This window comes from Taudactylus pleione, unplaced genomic scaffold (genome assembly GCF_031769625.1).
Source record: "Taudactylus pleione unplaced genomic scaffold, aTauple2 ptg000350l, whole genome shotgun sequence".
Classification (NCBI taxonomy): Eukaryota; Metazoa; Chordata; class Amphibia; order Anura; family Myobatrachidae; genus Taudactylus; species Taudactylus pleione.
In genome coordinates, this window is record NW_028284751.1 from 143,883 (window position 1) to 161,365 (window position 17,483).

Genomic DNA, 17,483 nt, shown 5'->3' on the forward strand with positions numbered 1-17,483 from the left:
ATCAGACAGCCAAAAGATTAAATCCACGCAATTAATTTCGGAGAACAAAACACGGGCTGACGCGTGTTGTTCTATATGTAACAGCTGAAGAGTCACGGTCGCCAAGCAACAGACATACACCAAGCTCACTCAGTCATCACAATGCAAACACCTCACACGTTTAATTGGAAAAGTAAATAATTAGCCAACCACCACTGATCCCTACCACAAAGCATCAGGCACACGGAGTCAGGAAATTAAATAGATCAAAAACAAACATCTTTCATATGTAAGAGGACCCCTAATTATAAGGGGTGCCAGTGCCCGGGTGCCGATCCTGAGCGGGGAAAAAAAAAAAAGCGCAAGCCAGACAGCACACGAGTGCCCGTACTTACACACAAATGGCGATACAGTTGCACAGTAGTTAGCACCGTCTCTCCTGCTCAGTGTCTTATCTGAGTTTTTAGAGAATTTAGGGCCCCATTTACTAACGAACCTTAATACCAGCGGCATATTTTGTTTAGTATCGCAGTGATACAAATGAAATTGCCACTGGTATTCATCATTACTTACCCCTCCGGCGAGATCCAGCGATATTCTCGTTGGTGGGGTCCTCCACTCACTTGCTGGCAGCCTAACGCTGCCAGCGACGGGCTTCTGTGTAATGCGCATGAGCGACGGGTGATAAATCTCATCGATAAATCTGGGCCAAAGGTGTTATACCAGAGAGAATTACATTGAGGTCACCCCCAGCTTTCCAGTATGTCATGAAATACTCATATGCAGCGGTCACCCAATAATCTTACAATTTATCTTTCTCGCTCCTTATGCTTTTTACCCATGTACGTTAATCATCAGGCAGAGCTGTTTCTCCCTCATCAGGGGGAGAGGTTTCAAACTTCCGAAAGAGATAAAGTGGAGAAGTTGACCACAGCAACCAATCAGCTTCTGGCTGTTATTTTATAGACTGTGCCAGATAAATGACAGATAGAAGCTGACTGATTGCTACGGGCAACGTCTTTACTTTGATCTCTCTGGAAGGTTTGATACATCTCTCCAAAAAGTAATTTATCCACCTAGTTGCTCAGCCTAAATGAGGAACATCTGTGAGGGTCTGCAGTTGGACCAGACACATGGTGGAGAGATCTGGCATTGGGTGGTCAGTGTATTATGGTGACCAATCAGAGCTGCTGACAGAAGCCATCGTTACTATTAAACCAATCAGCACATCGGTTACCTGTTTCCGGGCCGCTCTCCTCATTGGACAGTGTGTTGGATAGTGCATCAATCAGGGCTTCTTTAAACTGATCAAAGTGAATCTGTAAATAGAAAGTAGGAACGGTTACGTTGCAGATTCCCTACTGTAATAATGATCTCAGGTGTCTCATTAACTGTAACCCCAATGCTCCCTACAGCTTCAGAAGTGGATACAAACAAACAGATCAGCAACAGTTGCCATAAGGGGATAAAGCCTGTCCCTACACACCAATGTATGGGATGAAGTCATCATTTCTACATTTACAATGTCGCTATTCATAATGTTGACAGTTATGATGTCGAAATTATTGAATTGTCATCCTATGCAGAATGTTGACATGTGAAAGGTCGACATTCCGCAGGGACTGGAGTGTAAGGGTTAGGCTGCGGCAGCGGAAGGTTAGGGTCAGGTACTAGGGGGAAGGTTAGGGTCAGGTACTAGGGGGAAGGTTAGGGTCAGGTACTAGGGGGAGGGTTAGGGTCAGGTACTAGGGGGAGGGTTAGGGTCAGGTACTAGGGGGAAGGTTAGGGTCAGGTACTAGGGGGAGGGTTAGGGTCAGGTACTAGGGGGAGGGTTAGGGTCAGGTACTAGGGGGAAGGTTAGGGTCAGGTACTAGGGGGAAGGTTAGGGTCAGGTACTAGGGGGAGGGTTAGGGTCAGGTACTAGGGGGAAGGTTAGGGTCAGGTACTAGGGGGAAGGTTAGGGTCAGGTACTAGGGGGAAGGTTAGGGTCAGGTACTAGGGGGAAGGTTAGGGTCAGGTACTAGGGGGAAGGTTAGGGTCAGGTACTAGGGGGAAGGTTAGGGTCAGGTACTAGGGGGAAGGTTAGGGTCAGGTACTAGGGGGAAGGTTAGGGTCAGGTACTAGGGGGAAGGTTAGGGTCAGGTACTAGGGGGAAGGTTAGGGTCAGGTACTAGGGGGAAGGTTAGGGTCAGGTACTAGGGGGAAGGTTAGGGTCAGGTACTAGGGGGAGGGTTAGGGTCAGGTACTAGGGGGAGGGTTAGGGTCAGGTACTAGGGGGAAGGTTAGGGTCAGGTACTAGGGGGAAGGTTAGGGTCAGGTACTAGGGGGAAGGTTAGGGTCAGGTACTAGGGGGAAGGTTAGGGTCAGGTACTAGGGGGAGGGTTAGGGTCAGGTACTAGGGGGAAGGTTAGGGTCAGGTACTAGGGGGAAGGTTAGGGTCAGGTACTAGGGGGAGGGTTAGGCTGCAGGATAGGAAGTTAAGGTTAGGTACACTATGTAGACAAAAGTGATTGGACACTGACAGCAAATAGATCAGTGAGCTGTTAGTGACGTCAGTACTTTGTAGGTCACCACGTGCAGTGATTACTGCAGACGCCCTTCTTGGCAAACTGTCCACAAGTCCCTGGGTAACAGCAGGCGGTATGTGTTGTCATTCCGCCCTAAGTACAGTGACCAACTGTGACACTGAAGAAGTCGCTCCAATTCCTCCCAGAGGTTCTCAGTGGGGTGAAGATCTGGACTCTGGGCTGGCCAGTCCCTCCGGGTTACCGAATTTTCTGTATACCAGTCCAGCGTCGCCCTGAAAACATGATAGGTTGCATTGTCGTCCTGATAAAAACATTTTTTTCCGTAGAACTGCAAGTGCCTGGGCCGCCCTACGTAGTGTTCTTGTCAAAACCGCCACATTAGTGGCCATTTGGAATGTGCAATGGTATGCATTTCGCTTGTGGGGGTGTCCAATAACCTTTGTCTGCATATTGTACAAGGGGAAGGGCCAGGGTTAGCCTACGGGAGGGGAATAGAGATAGGCACTAAGGGGAGAATTAGGCTGCGGGAGGAGAGGTTATGGTTAGACACTAGGGTGATGTAGGATTAGGCTGCTGGAGGAGAGGTTAGTGTTAAGCACTATGGAGTGGGTTAGGGTTAGGCTGCCGGAGAGGAGGATACAGTTAGGCACTAGTTGGAGGGTTAGGGCCAGGGTGCAGAATGGGGAGGGTAAGGGTTAGGCTGCGGGAGAGGAAGTTAGGGTTAGGCATTAGGGGGATGGTTAGGCTGCAGGAGGGGAGGATTAGGGTTAGGCACTAGGAGGAGGGTTAGGATTAGGCTGTGGGAGAAGTTAGGGTTAGGCACTAGGGGGAGGGTTAGGCTGCGGGAGGGGAGGATGAGGGTTAGGCACTATGAGGAAGGTTAGGATTAGGCTGCGGGAGGGGAGGTTAAGGTTGGCACTAGGGTTAGACTGCGGCAGAGGAATTTAGGGTTAGGCACTAGGGGGAGGGTAAAGGTTAGGCTACGGAAAAGGAAGTTAGAGTTAGGCACTAGGGGGTTAGGCTTAGGCTGCGGCAGAAGAAGTTAGGGTTAGGCAGCGGGAGGGAAAGTTAGGTTTAGGCACTAGGGGAAGGTTAGAGTTAGGCTGCGGAAGGAGAGGTTATGGTTAGACACTAGGGTGATGTTGGGCTAGGCTGCGGGATGGGGGGTTAGGCACTATGGATGGGAGGTTAGGGTTAGTGGAAGGATTAGAGCTAGGCTTTGTGTAAAGTTAGGATTAGGCTCTAGGGGGAGGTTACAGTTAGGCTGCCATAGGAGAAGTTAGGGTTAGGCACTAGGGGGAGGTTAGAGTTAGGCTGTGGAAGGAGAAGTTAGGGTTAGGCACTAGGGGGAGCATTACAGTTAGGCTGCCATAGGAGAGGTTAGGGTTAGGCACTAAAGCAGAGGTCCCCAAACGCGGTCCTCAGGCTCCCCAACAGTTCAGGTGTTAGAGATATCGATGGCTGAGCACAGGTGACTTAATTAGTACCAAACTGTTGGGGAGCCATGAGGACTGCATTTGGGAACCTCTGCACTAGGAGACGGGTTAGTGGTAGAGATACTCCAGAAGTGCAGCAGGATCCGCCGGAAGTCATTAAAAAGTCACTACCGAACTACCAAGGTCATTTGTTGACATTGCGACCATGTCGACATTCTCAAGTCGACAAAATATAACACACCCTACATATATATATATGTATATAATCACACACACACCCTAATTAACTTAACATTCATATTAGATTTTACTACTATTACTATAGCAGTTATCAAGAATAGAGAAAAAATAAATAAAAAAAGACAATGAAAACACAAAATCCTTCCAATCTGTAACAATTGCAGGGGGTGTTGTTCAGACAAATAAATGTGCAGAGCCCGACAACGCTGGAATGTCGCCCTATTGTTCCTGTGCAATCGGTACGCTGCCTCGGCGCCAGACAGCTGCGTGTGTAAAGACAGATGGTGCCGGCTCACGAGTCCTGAAGCAATTTCACCGTGACCAGATCAGATACAACCCAAAGGGATTATACTACATGGCAAGAGCCCGATAACGCGGAGACAGTCATAAATTAGCCGCGCAAATCTAATCTATATAATACAAGGTGCAATTGTGCGGAGCGCATTAGATATGTAGTTAGAAGGGAAAGAGAATGAGCATTGCCGCAGTTTGCCCGTATTCCTAATCTATTAGCACAGCTTAATGTTGCAACTGCAGACAAAGAATCCCTATCTAATAATAGGCGAGAGGTGAGGATGGGGAAGAATTTTGGGGGAGATTATAAATCAGACGCAGCTGCTTCAGAACTTGCATCTCTCCGCGGAGCCTGCGCATTTATTGGTTTTCATGCATCCTGGTCACACTGTCCACTGTTTTAGAGCGTCTGTGCTGCCAACATATTTAATATCTGGATTTGCACCAGTTCCTTGCTGGGTGCAACATTTGCTCGAGAGTTAACTACTTGTTACTTCAGACGCATTGAGCGGTGCACGCGCATAACATGTTTTCAGATTAAGGAGATTTATCAAAGCTTGCAAAGAGAAAGTACCAACCAATCAGCTCCTAACTGCCATTTTACAGTCTATGGGCCTGATTCAGTAATGATCGCTATTGCGATCGCAATAGCGATTACGCACGCAGTCTTCACTGCAAAGATATACTAATGATTGTAATCGCAATGCCATACGCAGCCTAAAATAAGGACGCCCCTCTTACCTTACACACATCTGTAATACTTAGCAAGTCTGCGAAACCATCAGTAACAGCGAGTACCATCGCAGCCTCACACACACTTACACAGGCTCTGACCTTACTCAGGAATTACTAACCTCATCACACACAGTGATTACACAAGACTGAGAAACCATCAGTAACATGGAGTACTATCACAGCCTCACACACACTTATGGAGCGTACACACGGTCAGATTTGTCAGACTTGTCAGATTTGTCAGATGAACGATTGAACGATTAAACGATTAAACGATTAAACGATTTGAACGATTTGAACGATTTTACCAAAGTTTTGAACGATTTGAACGATTTTTGACTACATTAAAATGAATGGAATCGTCCAAGTCTGACTGCAAACCCATCAGATGTCAGATATCGTTATCTGACAAACGGGAACGCGCATCGTTGATCGTCCATCGTTCAGGCATGTCAGATATGAACGATTTTCCTTCAGATATGAACGACTGAACGATTTTTAAATCGTTATCGTTCATATCTGAAGGAAAAATCTGATCATGTGTATGCACCATTACACAGGCTCTGACCTTACTCAGGAATTACTAACCTCATCACACACAGTGAAACCTCAGGCTGCCTATGGCATCACAATGGCTGATTTATGCACGCCCCTGTAACGGCGTTAAAAAGCACTGGCATGCCTGCATTTCGCCGACCAGCCCCCCATCACCACCCCCAAATGGTAATTCCTGTCAATCGCTCTGCGATGGGTTTGTGTAGTCACTTAGATCGCAGTGCCAATCGCAGTGGAGTCTCCGCGCACTGTGAAGCATAAGCATTCGCAGAACGCAACAATCGGGCGATTGTGTGCGTAATCGAAATAGCGATCCTTGCTGAATCAGGCCCTATGTTTGCAAAATGGCAGAAGCTGAGTAATCAGGATAGATAGATAGATGTGAGATAGATAAATAGATGTGAGATAGATAGCTAGATAGATAAATGTGAGATAGATAAATGTGAGATAGATAAATGTGAGATAGATAAATGTGAGATAGATAAATGTGAGATAGATAAATGTAGATAGATAGATAGATAGATAGATAGATAGATAGATAGATAGATAGATAGATAGATAGATAGATTTGTTGACACACATTAAATTTGCTTTGAACACTTAATTTAACATAACATCCATTTGTCTTAACGGGGTGAAACGTCATGTGCGTATATAAAGGAGAAAGTATCCTCTCGGGGCCATTTGTAGTTAGGCAGCTCTAGCATGTTCGATAATGTTGTACTATAATAATATACCTAGGAAGAGACACAGATGTAACTGCCCCATAGGCTCATTCACTCTGCCAGCCGGAAAAACAAAAGTATTACACTAAAGAGGATGCCATTCCTGTGTTGCCCCCTGAAAAGTGCAGCCCTGTGCTTGTGCCAGTCTTGCCCGTACAAGATATACAGCCTGGGTAAAGGTAGGGTGGCCGAGCGCCCTACCTCTCTGAGGTATATGGATGAACATGAAAAGTGAGCACAACGCTTAAGCAGGATTCCAAATGTGTATTAGAGTGTATGGAAGTTGGATAAAGTCTGTAATTTGCAATAATAAATGCAGGTTTGTGAAACACTCGAGCTGCATGCCCTCATTAACTGCATATACATTACTCCAGTGCACATGTCTCCTATAGCTCTAATACCGTCAGATCATAGCTGGTGATCTGCATTATCGAATAAACAACAATTGTGTCTTGGGAATTATAGCTAAAAAAAAAAATTGCAAAAAATGTCGCCTTCGAAAAAAAAAAAAAAATTTTGTACACAAAACAGCTACCAAATTGCGCCCAGTGAAATGCTCATAACAAACAGTTAAATTCTGCACATTTTGATAACATCTCCCCCTTACGGTTGGTTTTAGGAGGAAAAGAAAGCCAGGGAGGAATGATTAATTTTATATCTAGGCCAGTATCAGTTAGGACATTCAGACAAAAGGGCTGAATGTCTGGGAACAAAATGGGACAAATTATATCTCTTTTTCACCAGAAACCTGGGTCCGACCTGGGTTTTCAGACATGGTTCCAACCCAGGTCAGACACAGTTTACACAGCACCATTGATCTGGGTTATTCTCAGGTCAGCCCCGTTCACACTGAACCTGCTAAACTTGTGAGGTCATGAAAAGTGGGAGGTGACTGCTCCACAACCACCAATCAGCTCATTTTAGGCATGACCCAGGTTGCGCCGTTTACACTGCACTATTACCCAGGTCCATCCTAGTAGCTACCTGGGTTGGATTGCAGGGTCACTTGACCTTGGTTATTTTTCAGGGACCTTTTTACAGTGAGCTGCGACCTGGGTAGACCCATAAAAAACCCAGGTTTTTGCTCTGGTGTAAAAGGGGTATTAGCTTTATTTTCAGACCCAGGGCTTAATTCATATTTGGGAATAGAGTAAGAAAGCCAGATAAATATCAAAAAGAAATAGTGTCTCCACAAATAGCGCAGTAAACAGAATTACAGCAGCCCATTACATACCCTTGGAAGTAACAGCTACTTCCCAAATCATATAAAACACAGTAGAATATGTATGTAAAAGATGGCGCTATATCCCGAATATTCTCTTCTTACATATTTAATAAAATTTAGCCTCTTTTCATTAAAGGGATAAATAGAAAAACTTACACTTAGGGCGGTATTCAATTGTTTTAGTGCGCCCAATCTCCCATCTAAAGTGAGAGAAGATCGCGGGACGCTATTCAATTGATGCCTGTTATCGCGCTGATCACGCCCATAGAGGACGGGTTTAGACGCGTAAAACGGCTACCCCCGACCAAAGTGCTGGGTGTGATCGCGAAAAGTGCCGTTTAGGCGCCCAAACAGGTCACTTTTCGCCCATTTCAGCTCGCACCCCCCTGAACAACTGGATTCCACCCTATGTGTGAATATACTTCCAATACTTTTTTATTTAATCCACACAGTAAGTAAAAGAATAAAATATATAAATGAATAACTTAAAGCAATTACAGACCATGAACTGGATAACACATACATATTTCCATATGGGTCCTTTAAAACAGTAAGGGGGTCAATTTACTAAGCAGTGTTAGGAGACAGAGTGAAAAGTGATAAGAAAGTGATAAGGTGCCAGCCAATCAGCTCCCAACTGTCATTTTTCAAACACAGCCAGTGAGATGACAGTTGGGAGCTGATTGGCTGGCACCTTATCACTTTCTTATCACTTTTCACTCTGCCTCCCAACACTGCTTAGTAAATAGACCCCCAAGTGTTTTGTCAGGTGCCTAGTTACTTACTCTATTCCAAAATCTGAATCAGGCCCCTAGTACAGAAATGACTTTATAAATAAATATTAACTTCCAGAGTATAAAGCAGTAAGTCCTCAGAGACTATGGCCAATTCTGTCTTACAAAAAAGTAAATGCAGTTTCAAGAAGGTAAACAAGCCCTGGCTCTCCTACGTTGGTAGAACTGGTTGTAAGGGAATGCTGGAACCTGTAGTTCCACAACGGCTAAAGAGCCGTTCTTGGGCTGCGCAGAATTCAAGCTCTAAAAGGCTTCCGCTCAAAAACGTTCAACGGTTTTCTGTGTAATCAACATGGAAACAATGTGCCTGGGGATCTTTTGTCACCACAGACTTAAAGAAACAGCAGCACTATTTGTTTTGCTTGTTGCAGCTACATTACCGGGAAGACACAAGCGGCCAAAACACTCCGCCCTCTGGCAGCGCAGTCTGATTGCTTTGTTTTAGCAGACATGTCACTCTCCTGGACGGATAACACAAGCATTCGTCGTGACAGCTCATGAATAAGTATTAGCAAAATGAGGACACTGGGAAGGGGGTGGGGAGCGAAAAGGGGGAGGGGGGGTTACAGAGGGCAACTCTTTATCAAAAAAAACTGCAGCTGCAAGATGACATGAAGACAGATTATTGCGGTTGCCATCAGCGAAGTGCTGCCCCGGTCTCCCACATTTCTATTCATAAATCACTGATCCCTACGTGAAATTTACTCACATCTCCTTGTTCCTTCTGCCCTGTTTTTTACTGTCTATTTCAATTTGGCCAATATAGCCCCCATTCTCCCCCTACTCACTCAGGACTGACATTAACTGGATCTGACTATATCTCTGGACCGATGTGCAGTCGATCGGTTACGTCGGAGGCTTGGACGGCCTCTATGCATATAACATTGTTTTATAAAGAAATGGATGCATAGAAATGGCTCCAAGGTGCACTGAGGATGTGCAGCCGGAATGCACCAATAAAACGATAATCACCAATACCCTAAAATTAAGGGCACAATTCGCAGGCGCTATCCGGTTGGCGACTTATCATGCGTAAACCACTAAGCTGAGCTATTATGGTGTTACATGTTAAATAGTGCGTGGGAGTTGTATTATAAAAGACATTAAACTATCCCATAACCTGATGTAGTGCTGGAATAGGCCCTGATTCGGGGTTGGGGGCAAAGCAAAAAAGAAAAAAAAGAGATATAGAGCAAGTAACTTTGCACCAGGACAAACCATGGTGCAATACAAAGGGTGCAAATACATTTATTTATTTTTTATATGCAGGGGAATGCCAGTTTTATTTGTACACTGCGATTTAAAATGTGCGCTAGGATAAGACACTCCCAAATCTAAGGGGTATATTTACTAAAGTGAGAGTTTTTAGAAGTGGAGATGTTGCCCATAGCAACCAATCAGATTCTACTTAACATTTAACTAGCAACTTCTAGAAGAGAATAGCTAGAATCTGATTGGTTGCTATGGGCAACATCTCCACTTCTAAAAACTCTCACTTTAGTAAATATACCCTAACTCTCTCTGCGTATTGTACATCTGCCCCACCTGCAGTGCAGCATGGTTTTACCACAGTTATAGCGGCAAAGAGGAGGATTTGCACTGGCCATGGGCACTGAAAGTGGGCGTCTTGGTGATTACAATGTCCAGCGCTAACAAGTACATAGGTTTGCATATTTTCGCAGCAGCAAAACCAAAGATGTCGTAGCTGCGCATGCGTTAACGTCCACTTATGAATCCTTAGTGATCAGTATAGTGTTTTATACTAAGAGCAGATTTTGATCAACTTGGATTTATGAATGGCTTCCTATAGAAGTGCCTTTGAAACCACAATTCACCTGCACCACTTTAATAAAAACCTCACATCACTATTCTGTGCTGGTGGGGAACCCTGCTCCTTCCACTATACAACTCTCAGTCTGTGGCTTCCAGCTTGCTCCCATCCCCCTCCTCACATCATGTCACTGCCCCTGTCACATACAGCCCTGTCCTCACTAACACATCACCCATCTCCTGATATACTCTGTGCTGCTGGGGACCATGCTCCTTCCACTATACAACTCTCAGTCTGTGGCTTCCTGCTGCCTCCATTCCCCTCCTCACATCATATCACTGCCCCTGTTACATGCATCCATGTCCTCACTAACCCATCCCTCATCTCCTGATATACTCTGTGCTGCTGGGGACCATGCTCCTTCCTCTATATAACTCTCAGTCTGTGGCTTCCAGCTTGCTCCCATCCCCCTCCTCACATCATGAAAAAAATCCCATTAAAATTGTCAGACACAAGACAGTGACTACAAATGCATTCTGGACAGTAGGAGAAATACGGCCGTGTGCACTTAATGCCTGGTGAGAGAAGAATAAGATATGCCAGTGTAGGATGTACTTATTCCTAGCAACAAAGTCAAATAATGTTACGTATAATATGAAATGGAATAAACTACTTTATGTTTCACAGAGGGAGAGCTATTTGCAGTCTGATCACCGGGGGATAGTTCCCACTTGAATGATCACTTGATTAGCTGCCACAGAATAATGTGCATTAATCACCCTATAATACGTTCCTGTAAGGCTGACATCCGAGGCTGCCCTGCATCCAACTCTCCACCCCCTGCTCCCGTCACCCCCCATTAGCGTTACGTGACCGGACTCCTTACTCTGCCAAGCAGGTTGTCCTGCAGGAGGGCTTGCTGTAGAGAGGGGGCCACTTCCTCCAGCTGTAGCATATGACAGAGATCCGTCAGCTCCTCCTGACCCAGGGAACCAGTGCCCGTGGTGTCAAAGCTGTCGAACAGTTCCTTAAGGCGAGCTTCATACTGGTCCTGCTCCATCCCATAGCCACTGATCCGTCCTGCAACACAACAAAGAGTCAGCACCTTAATGCCAACATATATACTGTATATATCTGTGTAATAGCAGTGATCAGATCATTTCCTTGCCTGTCCGACAGAACTTGTGGAGCCTTATAAATAAAGTATAAATGATGACAATATCGTTATAAACACTGTTGTATTGAAAATTATTCATTTATCCCACTCCCAGTACAGATGATAAAACAGGTCCCGGTCAAAACGTTTTCGAATGGGAACATATTTCTGTGATTCCGTTTCGGGAACCACGGTTACGTATTTAATAGAGCGTTTTTGTTTGTTTTTTAAACAACTTTGCCGACGATTAAAAAATAAATATATTAGTCTTAATAAACAGAATTGAAAGAGATGTAGGTGACTTCTGCAAGCTCTGAGTGCATGGTCACTTCACCACATAGATCAGGAGGTCCCAGCGTAAGCCGGCAGGGTCACCCATGGTTTAGGCTCTGAAACAATGTATAAAAGGCATTATACTCTAGTATCGTACGCTGCCATCAGCCCCGTGCGCCATCATGTCGTTATACCTAATATACCACTAAATTTACACATGTACTTTATACCAGACAGTTCCATAATACAGGCCGCGATGGTGTAATCATTCCCGCTCCTGAGGCCGTAAACCCATTGGCGCCGCTCTCATCCCTGATGCAATCTGCCATATACATGTGTATGTAGGTTCTGTGCACTTCACCAGACAAACAAACAATGTCATTTTTAGGGGTTGACGAAATGAGTAGAGAAATGGACCAGTGGAGAAGTTGTCCGTAGCAACCATTCAGCTTTGAGGTGGCATTTATCAAGTGTAGTTTATAAAATATGATAGGTAAAAGAGGATTGGATGCTACGGGCAACTTCTCCACTGTTTTCACAGCTCCCAGCTAATCATTGTTTACCAAGAAGATAAAGATAATTAATTCACACCTATCCTGGTTCCTGGTGAATGGATAGGCTACACGGGAATATCAGTTCAGCAAACAAACAGGTTTAGGTATTTTAGTGGGGATTTATCAAAGCTCGGAGTGATAAAGCACCAACGAATCAGCTCCTGCAACCTTAAAGACTCCGGGCCCCATTTAACAACGAATCTAAATACCAGCTGCATATTTTGTTTCGTATCGCAGCGATGCAAACGGATATTCAACTGGTATTCATCATCTCTTATCTCTTCTTCCGGCTTCAGTGAAGTCTTCCAAGGAATGTCGGGTGCCCGCTGGGTGATATTCAAGCGACGACTGGACCATCACATGACATAGAAGCCCGTTGCTTGCAGTGATAGGCTGGACCATCACATGACATAGAAGCCCGTTGCTTGCAGTGATAGGCTGGACCATCACATGACATAGAAGCCCGTTGCTTGCAGTGATAGGCTGGACCATCACATGACATAGAAGCCCGTTGCTTGCAGTGATAGGCTGGACCATCACATGACATAGAAGCCCGTTGCTTGCAGTGATAGGCTGGACCTTCGCTCAGCTGCTGGCAGCCAATCACTGGCAGCAAAGGGATTCTATGGCCCGTATTTAATTAGGGAGAAAAAAAGTCTGTGCTGGACTTTTCGTTCCACATTGGAGCTTTTCTGGGGATAAAGTATCGGGCGCGTGCCCACTTTATCCCCGTATTCAATTTAAAATGAGTGAAAACGGGACCCGGCGAATTTGAATCTACGAAAAAAAAGCAGGAATTTTCAGGAAATGTGCCAGAAATTTGGGTTCACTATGGGTAACCCCTTTTTTGCCTGCAGACGAAAGTCGGGGTGTTAAATAGCTGCGGCAGGTGTTTTTTCCCGACATTGAAGAAGTGTTGCAGAAGAGCACTTAGGTTTTATTTGTTTTGTTTTTTTAAGTGTTCCCATCAAATTTGGGGTACACGAAAATGGGTACTAGCATATTTCTAAGTCCCTAAACAATTTTTTTTTTAAATTCTGCAAAAATGCACCTGCCGCTAATAACCTATTCTAGAAAACACCTGCCGCTTACTTACAGAATACCCCTGAACCGATTTCCCTATTTTTAAACACTGTTTCCCCTTCTTCTTTTTTTACCCCAAATTTTTAATAAATTTTTTTTACACATTTTGTTTTTAGGGGCATTCCCAGGGCTGCAGGCTTTTTTTTTTTTTAAGCCTGCACCCCTAAACCCCAATTCTGCACTTTTTTCCACCATGTAAAACATGGTGAAAACTCATCCCCGTTTTTTTTCGAAGACTTTTCGCACCGGCGAAAAGTCTTTGAAATTGAATACAGAGATAATGCAAACAGGCGAAAATGACGTCATCGGTGATAATTTATCGGCGATTCCGACTTTTCGCTGCCTAATTGAATATGGCCCTATGTCATACGTATGCGTGACGGTCAGTCTGCGCGTGACTATCACCCTGCGGGGACACGACATTTAAGATGGCGAAAATGATGCAGTGACAAACATCGGTAATCTTAGATTACCGCTGTTTGTTAAATATTAAAAGCATGACATAAACCCTTTAGCGAGTGCTAAGGCGTTACGCATCGTTGTTAAATGGGGCCCAGTGTTTGAAAAATGACAGCAGCCGATTGGTTGGTACTTTATCTCTCTCCAAGCTTTGATATCTCCCCCTTAACCAGCATAACCGACCTACATAATCCGTAACCTATTATTGGTGATGAGGAAAGTCCAAATATTAAGACAGATGCTCATCTTTCGAGACAATGTAGCACCCCGGACTGGAGGCAGAGGCGTGACGCGTCTCCTCTCAGGCGCTCAGACAGCTCATCAGTGTTTTATTACACGTTTAATAGAATTCAAATCACACCAGTAACGTTCCTCAGCAATTACTGTAAGATATGTTAAATTAATAGGGTCTGTTATTAAAGCCCATCTATTGGGTATAATTTGTATCGCTGTAGAGTTACGGATTCCTGGTGCCAAGTTTGTTTATGGGTTTTTTTCCCCCCCACCCAACAACAATTTATCAGAGAGATATATAACAGCACAGTCCACAGCCGCAGTAAATTAGGCCATCGCCACCTGATCATTTGTTCTGGGTCTGACAGCACAATGCTGCAAAACGAGGCAGAATACTAAGAAGGTGACAGAAAGAAAGAAACACAAGATATACTATAAAATATACACCAGCCACTGTAATGGCTACATCCCACCTGGTGGTGCAAAACACGCAGCTATTCCAATTTACCCAGATAGAGTTTCCTCTATCCGATCTCTATTTTAGCCATAATAAATACTCTTATAACGAGTTTGCTGAGTAAACAACATAAAATATCCCCTTATCAGTCCCAATTTACACAGCACACACAGTTTCTGGTATTAACAGTGCCACCTTTTGTGAGTGTTACCCTAATCACTGCCTAATGGCCCGTACACACGGGACGATCAGACATCGTTGTCTGATCGTCCTGCATGAGTGCATATCGAACATCAAGTCACATGCACCAACCACCAAGCTACTCTAACGACTCGCAATCAACGATCACGGGTCCCTATAGTAAACAGGCTAACCTGGTCGATATCAACCAGTTGGGCCTGCATGCACGGGCGATGGTCGATAGCGACCATCCGTGCCCGCGCATCGATGGTAGTTTGGTCGTTGGAGGGGGCTAAAAAACAAAACAAAAGGATGATATAAACGATCAAACGATATCATTATAGTTTATATCATCCTTTTTATCTGACCGTGTGTACGCGCCAGAACCCTAACCGCAGCCCAACATATATCAAACCGTCAAAATTCACAGGGGGGAATTCAATTGTTTGTGCCGGCGGCTGTCAGTGATGGGCACCCGATGGAGCACTTTAATTGTTGCTCCATTCGGGCGCGGTAGCCACCGGCGTCGGCATTTCTGCTCGCTGCCTCCTAAGGTGCTGCTGTTTGGGCGCCCTAACCAGGACTTTAGACAGGTTTAGCAGTTTTACATGGCTACACCTGGTCTAATTAGGCATGACAACGATAGATAATAGGCGCCCAAAAACAATTGAATTGCTACACTGAGCGCCCATTAATTACCATGGCAAGAAAAAATTCAATCGCCCCCACGATGTCCACATTATGAACGTCAACAACATCACCACAAACCGTGCGAGTTATGGAGCATACACACGGTCAGATTTTTCCTTCAGATCTGTACAATAACGATTTTAAAAATCGTTAATATCTGAAGGAAAATCTGACATATCTGACATGTTTGTCAGATGAACGATGCGCCTTCCTGCTTGTCAGATAACGATATCGGACATCTGATGTGTTTGCAGTCAGATTTGGACGATTTCATTCATTTTAATGTAGTCAAAAATCATTCGTTGTTAATGAAATAGTTGGTAAAATCGTTCAAATCGTTTGTAGTTCATCGTTCGTCTGACAGATCTGACCGTGTGTATGCACTATTAGGTGGATATAGCATGTGCTGTGCAGATTGTGAACACTGGGAGGTACAAATAAATGATATTTATTTGTTCACACGGCAATGCCAATAAGTTTCATGTGCATGTGATAAATCTACTTGAGATTTGTAAACCACACACACAAATGTATTTCTGCCCATAAGCCTGATTGATGGTAGCTCTGTAATCGCACGCAATGTTACTGTGAAAATATACGAATATCTGCCACCGCCCAGCCAGCATAGAGACACCCACTACCGCTTTCTCACATCCGTAACGCCTCGCAGTCCTGCGTATACATCGGTACCATCGGAGAACATCGGCCCATCACACACAATTACAGCAAGCCTGACCTGTCTCAGAAATTGCAAGTCTCGTCGCACGCAGTGAGTACACAAGCTGCGTATGCTGTCGCAGTGGCTAATTTATGCACGTCCATACAGCGGAGTTCACACGGACAGACACGCCTACTTTTCTCCGACCACTCCCCCGTCACCGCCCCCAAACGCTGACAGCCTGTGACTACTCTGCGATGGATTCCCGGTTGCACGCAGTGCTATCACGCGCACTGCGGTGCATGAGCGGTACGCACAATCGACCAATCTGCGTACGCAATTGCGATCCATCCTGAATCAGGCCCTATATGCAGACACAAAGATGCACTCCAGTCAACAGTAGCGTATGCGTATGGTTTACGCTTGGTACAGTATACAGTTATTTACGTCTCACGTGCACCCATGTTGGTAACCATTTACTTACTATTAGACATCACTTAAAAGTAGAAAAAGCTCTAATACAGTAAAAACAACTCCTCATAGTAAACACGCTCCCTGAAAGTTTAATCTATGAGCAACCAAACATCCAATCACAAGTTCACAAGTTACGATAACAGTCATCTTCTGTTACTTGCTTCTGCCCCAGACCACCCGAAAATAAAACCGCAGTCCCAAGCTTTTTGCAGGACTACATGGTGGAAACACCCTTACTCAGCCTACGTTGGGAAGCCCCTCCCTGGTCATCCAGGCTTAGGTGGCGGAATCACGTAAATCTGCATGGCACCTAAGTGCGTATCCACTTTTCTAGGTAGGACATCACGTACAGTACGCTACATCCACTGGTGTCGTGCTCGCCATCAGCCCCATTATGTCTCAGTGTACTTGATGTCACTATTAGATTTGTTTTTCTCTTGTGACTTTTAATCACTAGAAAACCAATTTGCATTATCCTTTATTTACCATCTATTTTGTAAACTGCCTATTAAATAAAAAAGTATTAAACACCACAAATACAAAAGGCCTCAGGCATTTGTCTTTATATTAAAGCTATTTTACACATACAACGATTATACATATTATATGACATTATTTTTTTGCAGCCGTGTTTCTTACGTTATTTCTTTTGTTACTGGTTTCCTATGGAGGATGGGAATATCAATGTTTACAGCGAAGGTCTGGCAGGTGTATCTAGAGGGTTAATTTAATCAACTCCATTTGAAATAATCAAAAGAGGTTTTTCCTCTTCATCCCAAACCCCTGTGATTACATTACACTTTCATACACCAGCTCGCTGCCAGCAAGACTTGAACCACTGCCAGTGAGCGCCGCGTAATTAGCAATTATGATTAAGTCATTGGACTGAAATAGCCGTGTCTTTGTCTTCTGTTATTGTGACCAGGAAAAAAAAAAGTTTGTTTTTCTTTTCTAAATGAAAATAGATTCTTTTTTTTTTCTTT

At 44.5% G+C, this 17,483-nt stretch overlaps 1 protein-coding gene across 2 annotated transcripts in view; it reads right to left on the bottom strand.

Annotated features, from left to right (window-relative positions):
- NIN (ninein) overlaps positions 1-17,483 on the bottom strand; it is a 128,126-nt gene that overhangs the window by 93,023 nt on the left and 17,620 nt on the right. For both annotated transcript variants that reach the window (XM_088444143.1, XM_088444145.1), the window contains exons 2-3: positions 11,169-11,362; positions 1,217-1,298 (exon numbers count right to left, since the gene is read on the bottom strand). In XM_088444143.1, the coding sequence (XP_088300269.1) occupies positions 1,217-1,298; positions 11,169-11,342 (256 nt within the window). In that variant the 5' untranslated portion in view covers positions 11,343-11,362. The remainder of the gene's footprint in view (positions 1-1,216; positions 1,299-11,168; positions 11,363-17,483) is intronic.